The 19,226-nt window shown below is 48.6% G+C and overlaps 1 protein-coding gene across 4 annotated transcripts in view; it reads left to right on the top strand.

The window, feature by feature from the left end:
• The window catches only part of DDX3X (DEAD-box helicase 3 X-linked), a 293,692-nt gene that overhangs the window by 266,436 nt on the left and 8,030 nt on the right, over positions 1-19,226 (top strand). For all 4 annotated transcript variants that reach the window (XM_029603138.1, XM_029603137.1, XM_029603141.1 and 1 more), the window contains one exon: positions 4,126-4,279. In XM_029603138.1, coding sequence (XP_029458998.1) covers positions 4,126-4,279 — 154 coding nt within the window. The remainder of the gene's footprint in view (positions 1-4,125; positions 4,280-19,226) is intronic.

The raw sequence follows: 19,226 nt of genomic DNA, 5'->3' as shown, positions 1-19,226 counted from the left end.
CTCCGTATTCAAAGGTGGTTTCTGCTTTCCATGTGAACCAGACAGTGGAATTGCCGGGGTTTCCAGAGTGGTCTTGGGACTCGACAATGGGTAGAGATCTTCACCTTTTGGATGTTTGGGGTGTCCTCTTGCGTTACTTGAAGGTCACCAATTCTTTCAGAAGGTCAGACCATCTTTTTTTGTTCGGAGGAGCAAAGAGTGTCGAAAGCTACTTTGGCCCTTTGGATGAAAGGCTATTTCTTCAGCCTATATTTCCAACGGTTGTGTGGTCTTAAGGCACATTCTGCTAGTGCGGGCAGCTTCTTGGGTGGATTGTCAGTTGGTATCTCCGTAGGAGATCTGCAGGGCTGCAGTGTGGTCCTCTTTTCATGCGTTCACCAAGCATTACGTTTTGGAGGTCTGGGTACCAGAGATGCGACTTTTGGTGAAAGTGAGTGGGTCTTTCAGGTTCCTGCCCAGTGTAGAGTTGCTTTGGTACATTCCACTGGTCTGGACTGATCTGGTTATGTTCAGGAAAGGAAAATTGGTTCTTACCTGCTAATTTTCATTCCTGTAATACCACAGATCAGTCCAGAGACCCGCCCCAGTATTGTTGCCGAAAGACTGACTTTTTTTCCCTGGTACCTTTTGTCTTTAACATAACCAACTTAACTTTTACAAATGGTAAACAATTGCCAGGACCTTGTGGGTCTTGGTATTTTTGATAGAGCTCCAGTTCAGAGGAATTCATCCCTGGGTTTTTTTGTTTGGTTTTTTTGTTTGTTTTTTTTACAGTTCGCCCTAGGAAAGGGGGTTGCTTTTTAATCTTGGCTTGGGTACAGTACTAAGGGACTGCAGGTGGCATGCTCGGTTATGTAGCAGTGCCTCAAAAGTTTTTGCTCTGCCTCATCTGCTGGTAGGGATCATAAACCCACTGGTCTGGACTGATCTGTGGTATTATAGGAACGAAAATTAGCGGGTAAGGACCAATTTTCCTTTGCCTCCACTTCCTCACCTAGAAGGCATGTGAAGGAAAGCATATCTGACTTTGTCAGGGATAGAGATGTGCAGTCGTTTATCACGAATTAGGCAGTTACAACGAAATTGCCTAATTCGTAGTGGTTCGGGGGCCCCGAAAACGATTTTCCCCGAACTTCGGGGAAATTTCGTTTTTCGGGTTTGCATGGGGAGAGGGGCACTTTTTTTTTTAAATTAGAAACCACCCCAAACATTTAGATTAACTATAATACAAACCCCCCCCCCCCCAATCCCGATCCCTCCCCAAGACTTACGAACATCCCTGGTGGTCCAGCGGGGTCCCGGGTGCCATTTGTTCCTCCGTGCCCATGTGTGCCATTGCCAGCCTTGCTCAAAATGGTGCTGAATAGCCTCTGAACTACTATGTCACAGGGGCTACCGGCGCCATTGGTCAGCCCCTGTCACATGGTAGGAGAACCGACCAATGGCACCGGTAGCCCCTGTGACATAGTATGGGCAAAGGCTATCTGCGCCATTTTGATTACTGGCAGCCGACAACAAAATCGCTCCCGGACCCCCGCTGGACCCCCAGGGATTATTGGCAAGCCTTGGGGGTCTCCCAACCAGGGGTGGCCAACTGGCATCTCATGAGCCATATTCGGTTCTTCCGAAGTTAAATGGTGGCTTCCGACTTCCAATGCACGTGCATCTGCATTATCTGTATCCTGTAAGCAGTTATCTTTTCCCTTAGCTGGCTCCAGAACAAGTTGTAAACTTACAACTTCTGCCCAAGCCAGCTACTATGAAGGGGGAGGATTGCTGCACTGAGGCGCCAGAATGGCGTGGACCACAGGCCATAGCCCCATCAAAATTTGTCAGCAAATTTTTCAGGAGACGGAACAGCAACCTGAGAGTTGGACCACAACGCACAACCCACCTGTCTAAGAGCATCTTGCTTTTCCCCTTTGTCCCGCAGTCTTAATCAGTACTGCGGGAGAGAAGCAGCATCTTATTTCTCACCCTCCTCCCCTTCCTGGTAATCAGGAGCAGGAGGGGCAGTGTGGAATAAGAGGGGACCAGAAGAAGCAGTATATCATCCTCCCTCTGCAGTCATTCATAGTGTGGCTGGCTGGACTGAAGAGGAGTATCAACCTCCCCCAGCACTTTGGGAGCAGGAGAAGCAGCATCAGCCTCTGTCAGTGAGGAGCAGTTGGGGGCGCAACAATCACCCCGCCTCTTCTCCTGCTGATCCACCACAATCTTAGGACATCCGGATATCTGGAGTTCTCAGATATGTAGAGTGGAGGATTATTTAATTGTTTTAATTATTGGATGTTTATCTGCTGATTTGAGTTTGCTGTTCCTGAAATTTTTAAAGAATATTATATGCATTATTAATTGGATATTTTATCAGTGTGAAATACTTTACTATTTTTTTATTTCATTGTTTAATGTATTCTGAGGAATGATGGTGATTGTTTTCCAATTATACTGAAACAGTCTGAACTGGAAACTGCAACAAGCCAATCTGTCTTCGTGTCCTCTTAAACTTTATGGCTTTTTTCTGGATTTGAGGGTATGACTGTGTTCTGCATGTGTAATCAAGAATGTAAGTGTATAAAGAGAAGTGTGTCTGGGAGAGAGAGAGGAAGGGCTATGTGGAAGAAACAGGAATGGATGTATGATCTCTTTTTTTCACAGGGCAGTCTTTCCTCTCCTACCCCATCCCCAGCTCTTAAGAACATAAATGCTATACTGGGTCAGAACAAGTCCAGTATCCTGTTTCCAACAGTGGCCAATCCAAGTCACATGTACCTGGCAAGAACCCAAACATCACAAGCTACTATTGCTTATTAATTACCATAAGTTTATAGATTTAACTTCTACGAACTTATCCAAACCTTTTTTAAGCCCAGTAACACAAATTCTGGAATTCATTGCCAGGGCATGTGGTTTACATAGAAATGACGGCAGAAGACCAATCGGCCCATCCAGTCTGCCCAGCAAGCTTCACACTTCTTTCCTTTCATACTTATCTGTTTCTCTTGGCTCTTAGCAACCCTTGGTTCTATTTCCTTTTCACCCCCACCATTAATGCAGAGAGCAGTGATGGAGCTGCATCCAAGTGAAATATCAAGCTTGATTAGTTAGGGGTAGTAACCGCCGCAACAAGCAAGCTTCAGCAGTTAAACTATGCGCTGAGTGAGAATTTTATTCAATTTTGTTTTAAACGAGCTACTTGCTAACTTCATGGAGTGCCCCCTGGTCCTATTTGAGATTAAATAACAGATTTACATTAACTTGTTAAAGTCCTTTCATGATTTTGTAGACTTCTATCATACCTCCCTCAGTCATCTTTCCTCCAAACTGAACAGCCCTAACTTCTTTAGCCTTTCCTCTTAGGGCAGCTGTTCCATGCCCCCATATTTTGGTCTCCCTTCTCTGCACTTTCTCTAGTGCAGCTATATCCTTTTTGAGCTACTGTGACCAGAATTGCACACAGTATTCAAGGTGTGGTCTCACATTGGAATGATTCAGAGGCACAACATCCTCCGTTTTATTTCCATTCCCTTCCTATCATTCCGTTTACTTTTTTGATCTCCATAGCATACTGGGCTGACTATTTCAATATATTATCCACTTTGACGCCTGTATCTTTCCTGACTTCTCCAAGAACTTACCCAAACCTTCTTTTTTAAACCCAGCTCTGCTAACTGCACTAACCATATCCTCAGGCAACATTCCAGAGATTAATTGTGCATCGAGTGAAAGAATTTTTCAGATTAATTTTAAATGTTCTACTTGCTAACTTCATGGAGTGCCCCCTAGTCCTTCTATTATCCAAAAGAGTAAATAACGGATTCGCATCTACCCGTTCTAGACTGCTCATGATTTTAAAGACCTCTATCTTTATCTGCAATCAGCCTTCTCTAAGCTGAACAGCCCTAATCTCTTTAGCCTTTCCACATAGGGGAGCTGTTCCATCCCCTTTGTGATTTTGGTCACCCTTCTCTGTATCTTCTCCAGTGCAAGTATGTTTTTTTGAGATGCAGTGACCAGAATGTTGAAATTAGGATGGCTTTCTGCTGCTGTGAATTCTGGTTTTGTGGCTCTTGTTGTGTGAAAGTTTGGCCACCCCAGACTAGACTATATTTGCTTCTGTTTCAGGTCTTGCTACTTCATTTTTCAATGAAAAGAACATAAACATCACCAAGGACTTGTTGGATCTCCTCGTAGAAGCTAAACAGGAGGTACCGTCTTGGTTAGAAAGCATGGCTTATGAACATCACCACAGGAGTAGCAGCCGTGGGCGATCGAAGAGGTTAGTGTGTAAAATCAACTTTACTATGCTTGTATTACATTATTAGCTCATATTTAGTTATCCCTGATGTGTTCCTCTAGTTAGTAACTAAGCCACTGGGGATCTTGTTCATAGTCTTCCGTATCCCTTTTATACAGCCTAGAGTTTGCCATGCAAGACTGTTCTGTTACCAATAAGAGCCAGTGTGTCATCTCCCCCCCACCCCCCAATCCCATGATACTTCAGTATCTGTTCAAGGTGTTAGATTGTGGTAGCCTCATACTAATTGCCCATATAAGTTTGGTACTTGCTCTGGTAGCTTTTCAACTTTGTGAAAAAAAAATACCCTGAAATTCCTCTTCCTAGTGTGTAGGCAGATGGACTCAGGACCAATGGGTTATGCTCCCTTGCCAGCAGATGGAGTCAGGTTGCAAAGCTGACTTTACCCTACGTATACCCCTGCAGTGACCTCAGCTCTCCAGTATTCTCAGTCTCCAGCAGATGAATGTACCTCTCCCTATCGGGATTGCTGAACGTTTTGGAAGGAGAAATTCTGCATTCTAAACTGAAGAAAATGTGGGTTCCGCTCTCCTGCAGTGATACCTAAAGGTCCCTCCATCAGTTGAGAAATCATTGGCCGGTTCCTGGCATGAACTTTGCTGCTTAGACAGCTGAAAGGCAGCAGGTGCAGGAAGCTGAGTGTGACACTGACTATCAAAGCCCTCTCCCCCTGCAGCTGGAGACTCTCTGTACTCAGCTGGTAAGTGCTGAGCCCAGGTATTTCTAAAAAAATAAATTTACCTCCTAGTTCAGACTATTAGAGTTTCAGTAGGACTCCCCTTGGTCTCCGTGTTCTGTGCCATACCGACGTCATTCCTGCTTCTGTTGTAGGCAAGGGGAATCTGGCTTTTGAGCGGGTTGAGCAGCCTTAAAAGTTGGGCATGATAGACAGTCTATCCTTAAACAAGCCTTTTGATGCAATAGCTGTGACCTTACAGATCATTACTTGTGCGCTCTGGTGGCTCGTTCATGTTTGCTTCTCTCTCAGGCAATTGACTCAGGGGTGAATCCCAGAGTGGTTATGGAACCCACTACCGCCTTTTTAGCAGACGTAGGCTCTGATTTAGTCCATACTTTAGCCAGAGGAGTGGCCTCAGTGGTGGCGGCCAGACAGCTATGGCTGTAGAACTGGTCAATTGATGCAACCTCCAAATCTAATCTTACAAAGATGCCCTTTAAAGGATCACTTCTATTCAGGATTGAGTTGAAAAAGCTGGCCAGTAAATGGGGGCGAATCTCCAGTTCCCTGGTTACCAGAAGATGAGGAAGCAACTGCAGTGCTCCTCACCTATGAGGGGTCTTTCCAGGGATTCCCAGCATTTTTGCCCCTACAGAAATTCAAAACTTCAGAGGTCTCAACCCCTTCAGATGTTCCAGCCATTTTGTAGATGGCAGCCCAGGAGAAGGGCAGGTTCAGGTTCAGGCTCATCCCAAACCTCCAATGAGATTTTACTTTCCCACCTTGAGACGAGGAGATAGGCAGTCGTCTCTTTTTACCAATGGTGGGTAGAGATTACTTCTGACAAATGGGTACTGGAAGTTATACGAGAAGGATATGCACTGGAATTCCACAGGACTCCTTGGGATGTATTCATGGTGTCTCCTTGTCACTCCCAGCAGAAGAAGCAGGCAGTGGTGTTACACTTCTAAGGCTCCTTAGGATGAGGGCTGTGATCCCAGTACCTAGGCCCCAGGAAAATATGGCGCATTATTCCATCTATTTCATCCTACCCAAGAAAGGTTCCTTTCACTTTATCCTGGATCTCGAGTGTCAGCAGTCACCTGCAAGTGACTCATTTTCATATTGGAGACCTTGCGTTCCGTGATAATGGCCATACAACCAGGAGAGTTCCTAACCTCCCTGGACCCTATCTAAGGCCTACCTACATATGCCAGTCCGACAGGATCACTAACATTTCCTTCGCTTTGTGGTGCTGGGTTGTCATCCGTTTCGGGTGCCGCCCTTTGGCTTAGCCACTGCCCACAGACCTTTTCCCAAGATTATGGTGGTTGTAGCAGCAGAGGTGAGAAGATGGGATCCTGGTGCCCCCATACTTGGAAGATTGGCTGATCCAGGCCAAGTCTGTGGAAGAGGGCCTCCTGGTGACCAACAAGGTGATCTTCTTGTTACAGGAACTCTGGGTAGTAAAGCTGTCCAAGAGCAGCCTCAAGCCTTAACAGTCTTGGGTTATCTGGGAGCTCGGTTTGACACTAGGCGGGATAAACTCTTCCGTCCTCGCAGGTACAGAAGTTGATATACCAGGTGCATCAGTTGATGAACACAGTACACCTGATGGTGCGGAGCTGTCTCCAAGGTCTCTGGCAGCAACCCTGGAAGTAGTGCCATGGGTGAGGGCACAAATACATTCTCCAATGCTCATTGTTATCACGTTGGAACCCACAGTCTCAAGACTATTCGATTCATCTCCACTTACCGAGGGGAGTCTGCTGTCACCTCCAGTGATGGTTACAGGAAGCTGATCCGAGCAGGGGTGTGTCCCTGTCCACTCCGAACTGGCTGGTTCTCATGACAGATGTGAGTCTCCAGGTGCTGGGGAGCCCACTGTTGGGGGTTGATGGCCCAAAAACGGACAAGAGAATAGGCCCTCTGGAACATCAATCGCCTGGAAGTTCGGAGTCAGATTGGCGGGTTTACAATTCAGCCACAGACTCCAGGGTCAGGCGGTCCGCGTGATGTTGGACAATGCAATGATGGTGGCTTACATCAATCACCAGGGAGGAACCAAGAGCCAGCAAGTGTCACAGGAGATGTACTTCTGCCTACTCCATAAGGAGGTTTATCTACAGATGATCTCAGCCTCCCTCATTGTAGGAAAAAACGTCAGGGCAGACTAAGTAGAGAGAGTCTGGATCCAGGAGAGCAGAAATATTTGGCCATAGCGTTTCAACTGATGATAGAACGTTGGGGCCTCCCATCAATCCACCTACTGGCCGCATCCCACAATGCCAAGGTTCCTCTATTCAGTCGCAGAAGAGTTCCATGGTCCCTGGGAGTCTATGCTCTCATTCAGATCTGACTAGAAGACAAGTTGCTATTTGCCTTCTCTCCATGGCCCCTACTGGGCAGAGTCGTTCACAGAATTGAGTACCACAGGGGACTAATCCTGCTAGTAGCTCCGGATTGGCCCAGGCATCCATGGTATGCGGACATGTGGAGGCTCCTGGTAGAAAAACCTCTGCACCTCCTACCGCACAGGGACTTGTTACAAGGACCGGTCCTTCATGAGGATCAGACTCTGTCTTAAGGTCTGGTCCTTGAGAAGGCTTGCCTGAAGAAGTGGGGGTATTCTGCAGTGGTAATTATCACCTTGCTTCTTGCAGGGAAGTTCATGTCCCTAGCATATGTGTGGGTATGGAGAGTATTTTGAGGCCTGTTGTGAAGAATGTGGTGTCTCCCCTTGGGTGGTCAAAATCCCACTTCTGGAATTTTTGCAGGACAGCTTGAATAAGTTTGACCCTTAACTCCTTGAAGGTGCAGGTAGCGGCTGTCTCCTGTTACAGGAGTGAGGTGAATGGGGTCTCCCTGTCGGCTTACCAGACATGGCTTGTTTTTCTGAAGGAAGTAAAGCACCTTTGGCCTCTGCATTTGCTGGTTCCCTTGTGGAATCTTAATTTAGTGCTGGAGTTTTTGGCAGGTCCTTCCTTTCAGCTGCTGCACAATCTTTCCTTGCATTTGTTGAATTTGAAAATGGTGGTCCTATTAACTATATGCTCGGCATGCCTCATCTCTGAACTGTATGCATTATCATGCTGGGAGCCTTTCTTCCAGATGACTCCAGGGGCGTTGCAGCTATGTACTGTTCAGTCCTTGCCCAAGGTAGTCTTGGAGTTTCATTTGAACCAGTCTATTTTGTTCAGAGGAATATCTGCTCTGCCATTTGGATGTCAAGAGGCGCTTAGTGCAGTATCTGGAAGCCTCAGAACTGGTCTGATAGACGGACCACCTGTTTGTCCTTCACTGCAGAAGGAAACAGGGAAAATAGCTTCACGGGCAACCATAGCTCACTAGATTAAGGAGGTGATCACGGGAACCTATGTGGAGGCTGGGAAGCCATTACCCCCTCAGATTAGAGCTCATTCCACTAGGGCTCAAGCAGTCTCCTGTGCAGAGGTGAAACTTCTGTCTCCCATCTATATCTGATGGGTGGTGTCATGGCCCTCCTTGCACATCTTCTCCAGGTTTTATTGCCTGGACATACAGGCCCAAGATGACGTCACCTTTGCACAGGAGGTGTTGACCGGACCGCTGGCAGCCTCCCATCCCGACCGGGAGTAGCTTTTGTACATCCCATTGGTCCTGAGCCCATTTGGCTACATGCTAGGAAATGGAGAAATTACTTACCTGATAACTTAGTTTCCCTTAGTGTAAACAAATGGACTCAGCATCTCATCCTCAGCTACCAAAGGTCTGCACCAAGGGTCCTCTCATGGAATGGGCTTTGAATCCAAGGGATCACGGGTTAGTGTTTGTCAGTCTCTAGATCAAAGTACCTATATTCTTACTGGAGTTCAGTGTGTTATGGTTGGTTGAGTACAGTTATCCATTTTTTTAATCAAGTCCTTTCACTAATATGTCCCAGTGGCTTTTGAAGAGAATACTGGAGAGCTGAGATCACTGCAGGGGTATATGTAGGGTGATGTCAGCTTTGAAACCTGACTCAGTCTCCATCTGCTGGCAGGGGAGCATAACCCATTGGTCCTAAGTCATCTGTCTACACTAAGGAAAACAAAATTATCAGGTAAGAAGTTTCTCCATTATCCATCTAGAAAAGTCCAGAGTGTGGGATATATTCCATTACCAGCAGACTTGCTGATGCCCTATATTGGATCCTATACTACATTCAGTCCGCTAGTATTCTTGACATGCAGCACATGGTAGTGCCCTGTACTGCTGCCTGGTATAGGCAGTGAATGTTTGGGCTGCTTCTGAAGCAACTGACTGATCCTCCTTTTGGTTAGAGCATAGCTGGCACCAGGGGGGTTGTGGGCCTCTGTAAGGAGAGGCTGAAATCTGGTTTTGATTGTCTGGGTCTCCTTAAACCCCCCTGCTACTTTTATCTTAATCTGCCATTTTCCCACTCCTCCTTCCTCTTCACTACAGTTAAGGAAGGGGCTGGTGGTGGTACATCATGTCTCCCAGACCTAGATTGTCTGGACATATAAACTTTTACATGCATTTTTTTTGGGTCTAAAATCAAGCAGACTGAGTATTTTTCAGTGCTCTTGAGTTGCTTCAGTGGAGGGGGTCAGCTGTGGGAGATTAACCTGGGTGGCCAGTGAGGTGAATACAACTCAATTCCCTGTACGTACCCAGATAGGTCCAGATTCCTGGGTTTTTCCTCCCTGCCAGCAGATGGTGACAAATACTGAGGGGACTACAGGTGGTCCAGTGAGTGTCAGTGATACTGTCTCCAGCAGTAAAATCTGCAGTCTGGAGAGAGAGAAAAAATAAGACAATTTCTGGATCCTCCCAGAGGGTTGAGGTGGAGGTCCTGGAGGGGCCATTGTCTCTTTCCCCCCCCCCCCCCCCCCCCCCCCCCAGTTTGAGGCAGATGAGCAGGAGGTTGGTGACCCTTCTGATGTTTGGTCCAGAGGTCCGTATGATGGACACCTGGTGGTCCAAATCCATCATCCCTCTCAAAACAGCAGTGGAACCTGATGGCAGTTCTGGACTGCAAGCCCAGTGGAGCAGTGAAGTATTTTGATTTTCACTAGACAGGGTCATTAAAATTTGGTGAAAAGAGACTGATAAAGCCAGTCTGGCTGTCTTCTGATTTGCTATGCAGCCTGCACACCTGGAATAGGAATCTCTGCACCAAAGGAAAGTATTGATTTCTATGTATCTTTTTTGTTCTCATGGGGTGGGGGGAGAGAACAAGGAACTAGTTAGAGGAATCTGTACAGCGGGGGAGGACCTACCTTAGCTCAGGAAGCTGAGCAATGGGGATTTTCAGCAGCTTCTCTGCCTGTGGAGGAGAAGGTTGTTACTCTAAAGCGCTGAGGAACTGTTCCCCCTGCTTGCCATTGAGGTGCTGTGGTGCCATGGGTGCCGGGAGGAACAGCATGTGGCAAAAGTGGCATGGTGTTTGGGGGGTCTGTGTCAAGCATGGCCACATCAGTAGAACAAGCCTTGTGAGTGACAGGGTCTAGTGCTGAGGTTTTCCCCATCAGTGAGGAAATGGCAGCCATTTTCGATTCCCTAGTAGCCTTGGGAAAGGCAGGGAATCCCTTCCTCAACCATTGCCAGCAGTTCCCCTGTCCTGCAGAGGTACAGAGGCAATTTGGATAGAGGAGTCTCTGGTTCTGGTAGAGGTCTTCTGCCAGTTTTAATTTGCTAATGTGCAAAACTTGTTTCCCAGTACGTACAGGATTAGTCCAGAGAAGTGGGTTGTGTATCCCTACCAGCAGAGGGAGTCGGAGAACCAAAGCTTTGGGCACTGCCATATATACCAGAGTGCCATCTGCAGTTAGCCAGTATTTCTCTGACTCCAGCAGAGGGTAGAGATATACTCCTGCAGTTTTTTGTAGTTAAGTTTTTTTTTTTCTTTTAGTTAGGGTTTTTTCTTGAACTTGCGACGCTTCCTGAGGTGTTAGGCACCTTCTTGGGCCATCCTTCAGTGGAAGCTGGGGGATTGGGAATCCCTGTCTGCGTCTCGCCCGCCTCGAGTTGGTGGGCAAATTCCAGGGGCTCCTGGTTTATTCCCCTCAGACACTGCTACAGCTGCTCCTTCGATCCCTGCTTCAGTTTAGTAGTAAAGTTTATTTAAAAAAAAAAAAAAAAGCTTTCATTGCTGTGAGGCTGGCCAGCTGCCTTTGGAGCGAGGTAAGGAGTCTGCATAGGGGCATCGGGTCTTTGTGACCGGGGCCGGAGGCTGGTAGCATGGTGTCCTTCTCCCAGGGCTCTGGGGGACATCAAAGGAACAGGGATGAGTTTGATGTTTCTGACCCGGTCAGGGTTCTTTTGCGGCCACAGGTGTTCGTATTTTTTTCTCTTCAGCCGGTGCCGGGTAAGCGCAGCTGGGCGGAGGTTTTTTTCAGCGATTTTGGGGCAGACTTCCTCCGACCTGCCGCTGGTTATTTTTTCCCGCATCGCGGCTGCGCTCACCCATAGTTGTCTGATCCATCCTGGTCTGGTTGTCCCGCATCACGGCTGCAGGCGGGGGTTTTTATTTTCGCGGCCTTGTTCCTCTTCGCGCCACGTGGCGACGCACCTGTCTGATGGGTCCCCGCTCGAAATCGCCGGCCTGCCGCGTGTGTGGTACACGCGGGCAGGTTCTGGATGCAGATTCCCTATGTCCCACTTGTGCCTCAGTCAGGGGACTCGTTGAGGTCGGAGGGCCTCTCTTGGGCGGAGGGACAAGGGCTTTTAGAGATGGACTCACATGTGGAGGAGGCTCCTCCCGTTTTGGCCCCTATAGGGGTGGACTCCTTGGGGAGTACTGGCACAGTGTCCAGTTCCCCCTTGGGAGGGGAGACTGGAGGGATTTACCCCGGAATTTGTACTCCTCATGCATGAGGCATTTTTGGCACGTCAGCGGGCGCCTGTCAAGTGGCCCGGCCCTCATGGGGGTGCAGGACATCCACCGGAGAAACAACCTCGGGGTGCGGGTTCCGGTCACCCCCCCCCCCCCGGGGATCAGACCTGTCTAAGTGATGTGGGAGCACAGGCTCCCCAGGGCCCGAGCCCAGGATCAGGTTCAGCTCCGCCCACGGGGGTGGTCTCGGGAACAGACCCGGACCAAGCGGATGTGGATACGGATATTTTCGATGACCCGGAGGCCCTGTCGGTGGAAGGGGAAGATCCCAGTGTGGTCCAGCTGTTAAACGGGATGAGCTATGCCCTCTTATTCCTCAAGTTTTGGAAGTGCTGGGGCTTAAAATTTCCCAAGAGGAATCGGACAATGAAGGGGTTAACCCCGTCCCTTGTCAATGGACATATTGGATTTGCTCAAGGCTCCTAAGGTGGACTCTGCGGTCTCAGCGGTCACCAAGAAGACCACCATCCCGGTGACTGGGGCGGCAGCTCTGAAGGATGTGCAGGATCGCAAACTGGAGATCCAGTTGAAGCAGGCCTTTAAAGTTTCAGCTCTGAGTTTACACACGGCGATCTGCGCTAGTCTCATGCAGAGAGCATGCCTGTGTTGGGTTCAGGAAACTCCAGACAGTGCTGATGCCGGCAGCAGCGGAGCATTGCAGTCCACCCGTTTGGAGGCCAGTATCGCTTATGTAGCAGATGCTCTCTATGATCTAGTGCGGACCTCGGCCCTCCACCGGCAAAAATCCCTCGTTTGGTTGTTAGGGCTCTGGCATCCCAGACTCGCAGGGTACTACTAGGGTCAGGACTGTACCTGGTGGGTTGGACCCCCCCCCCCCCCCCCCCACTCCGCTGCCCGATCCAGATGCCGACCCGGATCTTTCTCTCTAATTCTCTTCTCCCCCCCCCGTGGATGGAGATGGCCCACGGGTTTTGAGGTTGTTTAAGCGGGAGGAGCTGGACCCGCTTATTCCTTTTGTCCTGGATGAACTTGGAATCGATGTGCCCACAGAAGAACCCACCGTTGACCCAGTCCTGGCGGGTCTGAGGGCTCCGTCCCGTACTTTTCCCTTCCATCTTATGCTTATGCAGCTTCTGCTCAGAGAATTGGAGGCTCCAGATTCTGGTGTCCATGTGGGCAGGGCAATGGATAGGTTATATACCCTCCTGGATACAGCTCTTGATGCTCAAAGTCCCCAAAGTTGATGCTTCAGTGTCAGCTCCACCATCCCGGTTGTAGGGGCCACAGCCTTAAAGGATCTTCAAGATCGCAAGTTGGAAGTAGATCTCAAGAGGATCTTTGAGGTGCTGGCTTTAGGTGTCCGGGGCAATGGTTTGTAGCAGTCTCATGCAGCGGGCAAGCCTCAGATGGGTTCAACTACTACTCAGCACCCAGGACCTCCCGTCTGCAGAGGCCGAACAAGCGGAGCGGCTCGAAGTTGCAACTGCATATGGGGCTGATGCCCTTTATTTTCTCCAGGTGAAGGCCAGGGCTATGGTCTCAGCAGTCTCTGCCAGATGGCTCCTCTGGCTGCGTAACTGGGCAGCGGACTCCTCTTCCAAGTCTCAGTTAGGCACACTCCCCTTCAAGGGTAAGTTGCTTTTTGGGGAGGACCTGGAACAGCTTATTAAATCTTTAGGTGATAACAAGGTTCATAAGCTGCCTGAGGACTGCCCTAAACAGTCAAATCCTTTTTTCCTTCGTGCTCTCGATTCCGGGGTCAGCACAGGTACAACAGAACGAGGGGATCCTCTCAGCATCCTGCCTCTTCCAGATCGCAGGCATGGTCTCATTCCTTTCGAGGACGTTGACTGTTCCGGGATGGCAATCCCCATGGATCCGCCACCAAGTCCTCGCAATGAGATGAGGCAGGCCCATTCCTTCACTCCCGCCTTAGGTGGACGTATGTCCCTTTTTCTTAGGGAATGGGCCAAAATCACCACGGATCAGTGGGTCCTCGACGTGATCGACAAAGGTTACACGTTAGAATTGCTCGGGTTCTTCCTGACAGCCACCTGATCTCTCCATGTGGCAGTCAAAAACGGCCAGCAGTGGTGCCAGACTCTCGACAGGCTCTTGGAACTCGGGGCCATAGTCCCTGTTCCTCCAGAGGAACAGGGATCCGGCCACTATTCCATCTACTTCATCGTCCCCAAAAAGGATGGTTCCTTCCGACCGATTCTGGACCTTGAGTCAACTGGGCACTCAAGGTTCCCCATTTTCGGTTGGAAACACTGAGGGCGGTCATTGTGGCGATTCGTTCCAGCGCGAGTTCCTGGCTTCGCTCGACCTCACAGAAGCTTACTTTCACATCCCGATTCGCAAGGAGCACCAGAAGTATCTTGCTTCGACATTGGGCCAGCATTTTCAGTTCCAAGCTCATCTGGGCGAAGACAGAGCAGCTCTGTGTGATGGCATCAGTCGGGTGGTGTCTGTGCTCACCTCCCTCAGGTGGATAGTCAATTACTCCAAGAGCAACCTCTTGCCCTCTCAAGTTCCGGAATTTCTGGGAACTCACTTCGCACTTGCATGTCCAAGGTCCGTGCACTCAAGCTCATGCATCAGGTACAGCATCTCTATCTTTGTCGATGCCCATGGCCTGGGATTACCTTCAAGTTCTGGGCTCCATGGCTTCCACTATAGATCTGGTGCCCTTGGCATTTGCGCATATGCGTCCTTTGCAGAAAGCTTTACTGGCCAGTTGGAAGCCAGTCTCGGAGGAGTTTCAGGCGCCCCTACCACTTCCAGAGTCTACCATCATCAGCATGCAGTGGTAGCTCTCTCAACCACCTGTCGAGGGGCCATGCCCCTGGGGACTCCCCAGTGGATTGTCGTGACAGATGCCAGCCTCTCCGGCTGGGGAGCGGTTTCAGTCTCAATCGACGCAGGGCTCTTGGTTTCCAATCCAGTCCAAATGGCACATCAATCGTCTGGAGGCCCGGGCGGTTTGACTGGCACTCAAGTTCTTCCTTCCCTTGATCTGTCGCAAAGCGGTGAGTCCTCTCCGACAATGCCACCACGGTAGCTTACATCAATCGCCAGGGGGGCACCAGGAGTCGCCTGGTAGCCCTGGAGACCAGCCTTTTGTTCGCTTGGGCAGAGCGCCATTTGGATCAACTGGCGGCTTCCCACATTACAGGAAAAGAGAATGTTCAAGCTGACTTCCTCAGTCGTCAGCATCTCGACCCTGGAGAGTGGGAGTTGTCAGACCAGGTGATGGATCTAGTCGTTCGCAGGTGGGGGGGGGGTCCCCCACTTGGACTTGATGGCCACCCTGAAGAATGCGAAGGCTCCTCTGTTCTGCAGCTGCAGGAGAGAACACTGCTCAGAGGGTGTGTATGCTCTGGTCCTGCCCTGGCCCAGCGATGTCCTCCTTTACGAATTCCCTCTTTGGCCTCTGGTGGGAAAAGTTCTCAGAAGGATAGAACTTCACCAGTGGCCGGTCATTTTCATAGCGCCGGAGTGGCCTCAGAGGCCGTGTTTTGTGGACCTCGTGAATCTCGCGTCGGACAGCCCTCTTCGTCTTGTTCACCTCCACAACCTCCTGCGACAAGGTCCAGTATTTTTAGATCAGGCAGATCGCTTTTGTCTTGCAGCCTGGCTTTTCAGCAGCGGCGGCTGAGGAAGAGGGGCTACAAGGAGGAAGTGATTTCCACGCTGTTGTGGGCCCTTAAAACCTCGACATCTTTCTTTGTTCGGGTTTGGAGGGTTTTTGATATGTGCATGGAGGCTGGGGTATCGATGTGCAGGGTCCCGGACTCTCTGCTTCTTTCCTTCCTTCAGAATGGGCTCTCTAAAGGGTTGTCTTTCAATTCCTTGTGGGTTCAGTTTTTGGCTCTCTGCTCCCTCTTGGGCAGGCTTGATGGTTACTCGGTGGCCACCCATCCGGATGTTTGATTTCTTAAGGGGGCTAAGCATTTAAATCCGCCAGTCAGGGCTACTTGCTCATCTTGGAATCTTAACCTGGTCTTACGGGTCCTCTGTGCGGCACCTATTGAACCCCTCCGGGCCATGCTCAAGGACCTCACGCTTAAGACTGTGTTCCTCTTGGCTATTTGCTCAGCCAGGAGGGTTTCTGAGCTGCAGGCTTCATCCTGCCAGGAGCCCTTCCTGCGATTCTCTGATTTGAGGGTTTCTCTAAAAACGGTCCCTTCTTTTCTGCCAAAGGTAGTTTCCTCCTTTCATGTTAATCAGTCTGTGGAGCTCCCTGCTTTTTCTCCGGAGGATATTGCTGGCATGGGTGCTGATCTCAGATGCTTGGATGTTAAGCGTGTTCTCCTTCAGTACTTGCAGGTTACTAATGATTTCAGTCTCCAATCATCTTTATTTTATGGATTGGTTCTCATAAAGGTCAGAAGGCCTCTAAAGCCACCATTGCTCGCTGGCTAAGGGAGGTGATCGCATCGGTTTATCTTTGTCGGGGCCAGCCAGTCCCAGAGGGACTAAAAGCCCATTCTCTGCGTTCGCAGGCTACTTCTTGGGCAGAGAGCCAGTTGGTTTCTCCTCAGGAAACTTGCAAAGCGGCTACCTGGAAATCTATGCATACTTTTGCTCGGCATTATTGTCTTGACGTTCAGGCGCCAGTTTTTGGTTCTTTTGGCAGACGTGTGCTCCGAGCGGGACTGTCTGTCCCACCCTACTTAGGGAAGCTACAGACTACAGGTTCTAAAAAGACTCAAACCCTTCCTATATTTCCACGACTTCAGGACAGTTCTCCAATCCTTGCTATTTGCCAAAATAGACTACTGCAGTGCTCTCCTCCTAGGTCTCCCCAACTCTACCACCAAGCCGCTACAGATGATACAGAATGCCACAGCCAGAATTTTGACTAACACCAACCATGGAGAATACATTTCACCCATCCTCAGAACCCTACACTGGTTACCAGTTAACTTCAGAATCCTACACAAATCACTCACCTTAATACACAAATCCATCCACAATCAATTTCAACTCGACCTAGAAATCCCATTCAAACTCCATACCTCCAACAGACCGATTAGAGAAGTCCACAAAGGAACTCTGCAAGCTCCTCCAACTAAAGCCATGCGCCTCACCTCGACCAAAGACCGAGCTTTCTCGACAGCAGGCCCAGCTATTTGGAATAACATCCCCTCAGACCTCAGACTGGAACCCTGCCTCCTAACATTTAGGAAAAAACTTAAGACTTGGCTTTTCCGCCAAGCCTTCTCAGATCCCCCTGATACACACTAGATGATCTAATACTCCTCATGAGAGATGGAACCTTAAAGGTATAAGTTCATATTAAGCACTAGCCTGTTTACTCTTTTGTATTATATTATTAGTTATTGTCCTCTTAGGCCTCTTTCCAGCTGATTAAGCTTCCAAGTTTACCCTCCTTGTTGAATGTAACTTTGCCTCCTCCGTTCATATGTTTGTTTCTATTTCAGTTTACCCTGTTCGATGTAAACCGATCCGATATGGTTATTACCATGAAGGTCGGTATAGAAAAGTGTTAAATACATCTCACTGTCTGGACTGATCCGGGTACGTACAGGGAAAGGAAAATTGATTCTTACCTCCTAATTTTCGTTCCTGTAGTACCACGGATCAGTCCAGACTCCCTCCCATATTTCTTTTCAGTCCGCTCATAGTTTTTTTCCTTTTCAGCTCTGGAGAATGCCTTCTTCCTTGCAGAACTTTGATGTAACATGATTTGGTACTAGATGTTTCTAACGCATACAAGAGCTGATTTTTTTTCTTGCACTGTTCAATGTTCTCATATTAGCCTTGTTGGTTTTGTTACTTGATCTTCTGGTTAGATTTGCGTTTGTCTTTTCTGCTTTGATAACGCTTATACTGAGGAGTGCAGGGTGAACGCTGTCCTTATGGTATGCCCTTTCAGTTTTTCTCTGGCTCCATCTGCTGGACAGGAGGCTCAACCCACTGTCTGGACTGATCCGTGATACTACAGGAACGAAACTTAGCAGGTAAGAACCAATTTTCCTTTATGCAGTTCCTTCAGGGAGCTAAGAACTTGTCCTTAGATGTGGAATTTTTGTCTGTCTTGATCTGAATCTAGTGTGAGGCTTGGTTTGAACCACTAAAGAGGGCTATGCTTAAGGACTTGACTCTTGAAATGGTTTTCTTGGCTATTTGTTCAGCCAGGAGAACTTGGAGTTCTGGGTGTTGTCGTGTAGAGATCCCTTCCTACAGATGTCTGATTCGGGAGTATCTTTAGGCATGGTGCCACCTTTTCTGCCTAAGGCAGTCTCTGCATTTCATCTTGGGTGAATTTTCAGCTTTTCTGGATTTGGATTCCTGTACACCTCATATGGGGGAGCTTAGGCTCTTAGATGGGAGGCATGCATTATTGAGGTATCTAAAGGTCACTAATTATTTCTGAGGGTCGCTTCACCTCTTCTGTGGGTCCCCTCTTCGTATTGTGGAATGGTCCAAAGTAGGGAGGTATGGCTACAATTGCATGGTGGTTGAAGGAAGCTATCCAATTGACTTACACTTCTAAAGGGTGCCCAGTGCTGGGGGGTTTAGGAGCACCCTTAACATGTTCTGTTGTGATTCTGCCCAGGTGGTCACCTGAGGTGTCTGCATGAAATTTTCAGGACTGCTATTGGAAGTCATTGCATGCTTTTGCTAGGGATTATCACTTGGATGCTGGGGCTCTGGCTTCCAAGTGTTTTACTGAGTGTTCTTCGAGCAGAACACTGCAGGTTCCACCCAAGTTAAGGGGAGCTCACATACATCCCAGGAATCTGAACTGATTTGGGTACGTACAGTGAAAGGAGAATTGGTTCTTAGCTGCTAATTTTCATTCCTGTAGTATCATAGATCAGTCCAGAGACCTGCCCATTTGTTGCCAGAGGATGTGGTTAGTGCAGTTAGTGTAGCTGGATTCAAAAAAGGTTTGGATAAGTTCTTGGAGGAGAAGTCCATTAACGGCTGTTAATCAAGTTTACTTAGGGAATAGCCACTGCTATTAATTGCATCAGTAGCGTGGGATCTTCTTAGTGTTCGGGTAATTGCCAGGTTCTTGTGGCCTGATTTGGCCTCTGTTCGAAACAGGATGCTGGGTTTGATGGACCCTTGGTCTGACCCAGCATGGCAATTTAAGAACATAAGAAACAGTGAAGTAAAGTCTTTCCCTATGAGGAAAGACTAAAGAGGTTAGGACTTTTCAGCTTGGAGAAGAGACGGCTGAGGGGAGATATGATAGGTGTTTAAAATCATGAGAGGTCTAGAACAGGTAAATGTGAATCTGTTATTTACTCTTTCGGATAATAGACTAGGGGGCACTCCATGAAGTTAGCATGTGGCACATTTAAAACCAATTGGAGAAGGTTTTTTCACTCTATGCACAATTAAACTCTGGA

This window comes from Rhinatrema bivittatum, chromosome 5 (genome assembly GCF_901001135.1).
Source record: "Rhinatrema bivittatum chromosome 5, aRhiBiv1.1, whole genome shotgun sequence".
Lineage (NCBI taxonomy): Eukaryota > Metazoa > Chordata > Amphibia > Gymnophiona > Rhinatrematidae > Rhinatrema > Rhinatrema bivittatum.
This window is presented reverse-complemented; position numbering and strand designations above follow the sequence as displayed.